At 40.6% G+C, this 2,416-nt stretch overlaps 1 protein-coding gene across 1 annotated transcript; it reads right to left on the bottom strand.

The window, feature by feature from the left end:
• LOC109847876 (zinc finger protein 7-like) lies at positions 728-1,261 on the bottom strand. Its single transcript, XM_020417110.1, has one exon. The coding sequence runs from the start codon at positions 1,259-1,261 to the stop codon at positions 728-730; it is 534 nt and encodes a 177-aa protein (XP_020272699.1).

Raw genomic sequence — 2,416 nt, 5'->3', positions numbered from 1 at the left:
AGAAGTCAATATCCAAACCTATTCCTGTGTAGATTTTTTATTTTAAAGTTTTGACCACAACAATTGAAATCTACTACAACCGTTATTTACTTGACATGAATAAATACATGCAGACAAACACAGAATCATTATATATTGCCCAAACATATAATGCTAGCAAGCAGCAGTTATTTATACACTTATTTATCAAGCAAAACTCAAAGCTCAAATGATTGGTAGGAATCTATCTCCTGTTCCCAAAATCTTCATCATAACATGTACATGACTTTCTAGAGAATAACAAGACAGCATGAATTTAAAAGACAGAAACAAGGGGAACAATGAAGTTACAGCCTCACAACCGTACGTACACCCATCACATTATTACAAACCTATGATTTTTACCCGCACCACCACCAAACAAAATCCAAATTTCAATCACATGCGCCTGTCCTTTCCGCCAACCAATTGAAAACGCCACCAAAATTCAGTTCTATTGTCAAAGAAGCAATAAATCAATAAAAAAAAATTCTGGAACATCCTCATCAAGATTAGATAAATATTCCTCCAATGATCATAGCATCAAGTAAATATGATCAGTAATAGCAAAAACCCAAAACCCCGAACCTAAATCTCAATCAAGCAGCAACCACTTCAAACTCCAAGCCAAACTAAATCAAGAACTCAACCTGAACTACTACACACAATAGTAGATCTGATAGCTACTAACTATTCGAAGTACACACAACTAAAGCCTCAAGGAGAGATCAACGTCACCGCTGTCTTCACCGTTAGAACAACTATCACCCCCCTCACGACTGTCTCTCTGATGAGAATAAGAACCTCTCCGCCAGTTAAGGCAATCAATCGCCGTCGTCGCTTCCGCAGCAGCGGAATCCACATTGGGCCCCACAACGGCCGGTTGATGGGCCCGGAATCGGGCTGCTGGGCCGTAGCCAAAGCTCTCAGGGGGATAACTCGTCATCAGAGAGTGGGAGGCAATTGCAAATGGAGACTGATGGTTCATCGAAGGAGAAGTATAGTGCAAATGTGCGTTCAGTCCAATGCTCCTCTCCTTCTTGTGTGCATTCTGGTGGCCGCCGAGGGCCTGAGACTTGAGGAACTTCTTGTTGCAGAAGAGGCAAGGGAACAATCTCGTGTCTCGACCATTGGTAGCTGAGGTTGGTGATGATGAGGATGAGGATGAGGATGAGAAGTCATGGGAAGGGGAGAGGGTGAGAGAGAGGTCAAGGGGATTAGGGCTTGGAGGCTCTTGCTGCATACTTTGGAAGAGGGCTATCGCTAACAGGCTATTTTCGGTTAAGTGATAACTTGACAAGGGACTACCAACTTATATAAACATAAATGACCCAGTTCAATAGTTCATCACATGGACAAAATTGGACCAACCAATTATTTAGAGGAGGATGGTAACTGGCGCCCTCCTTCATGCTGTATTAATTCAGGGTGATATTTGGGGGGTGTACAGTGTAAATCTTATCATAGGAGGGTGGTAGTGAGTTCCGCCATCAGGTCAGGGATTTGTGGACGGGGAGCAGCAGCTCCCAACGGGTTGGTCGAAAACTACATAGGACCAATAACTGCAGCAGCAGCAGATTTTTCTCATTAAACTAAAAAAAGAGTCCGTACAGATATGGCTGCTTATGGTAAAGGTTTTATGTTACTGATTTTACTATACAATGAAAATCAGTGGGCACCCGTGCAAAGCATGACTATCATTTTTTATTTCCGTTACAACAATTCTATATTTAAATACAGTTTTTGTAAGTGCTACAGTAATATTTTAAATGCTACAGTATCCATTAGAATAGTGTTACAGTAATATTTTAACTGTACAGTTCCTGCGTGTGCTACAATAATAATACTACAGTAAATTATTGTAGCCTGCATAGTGAATCTTCGCTCCTCCTGTCTATGCTACAATAATAAATGATACAGAAATTTGCTGTAACATGAATAGTGAATTTTGGATCCTCCCATTATTATAGAGGAATAGATGGCCCGACCAGGAACTAATTCTTCTCTGTATATATACATCTCTAGTGCCTGCCGCACTAGCGTATAATCTCGTATTTTGTGATTATTGCCTCTTCGAACATGCGTAAGGGTGTCCCGCCCAATAATTGCTTAGAGGATGAGATAAGCTCCAGCCTTTGTGCTATTATCTTCACACTGAAGGGATCAATTTCACAAAAATATCACAATTTTTTGGGATAATTTGTACTTCGGTGTCATAAAGTTGTCACCTTGTTTTAACTGTCACGTGACAAAGTTAACCTTAACGTTGGGTAAAGTTGCCTTTTGGAGCAAGTTTAGACTTAAAAAGAAGATTACGAGCGCCAAAGTGTCAAATATAACCTTCGTACTTCGTAGCATCGAAGTTAAAAAGTCAGGACAACTCTATGGTACCGAAGTG

The sequence above is a fragment of the Asparagus officinalis genome, chromosome 7 (assembly GCF_001876935.1).
Source record: "Asparagus officinalis chromosome 7, Aspof.V1, whole genome shotgun sequence".
NCBI classification, from domain to species: Eukaryota; Viridiplantae; Streptophyta; class Magnoliopsida; order Asparagales; family Asparagaceae; genus Asparagus; species Asparagus officinalis.
This window is presented reverse-complemented; position numbering and strand designations above follow the sequence as displayed.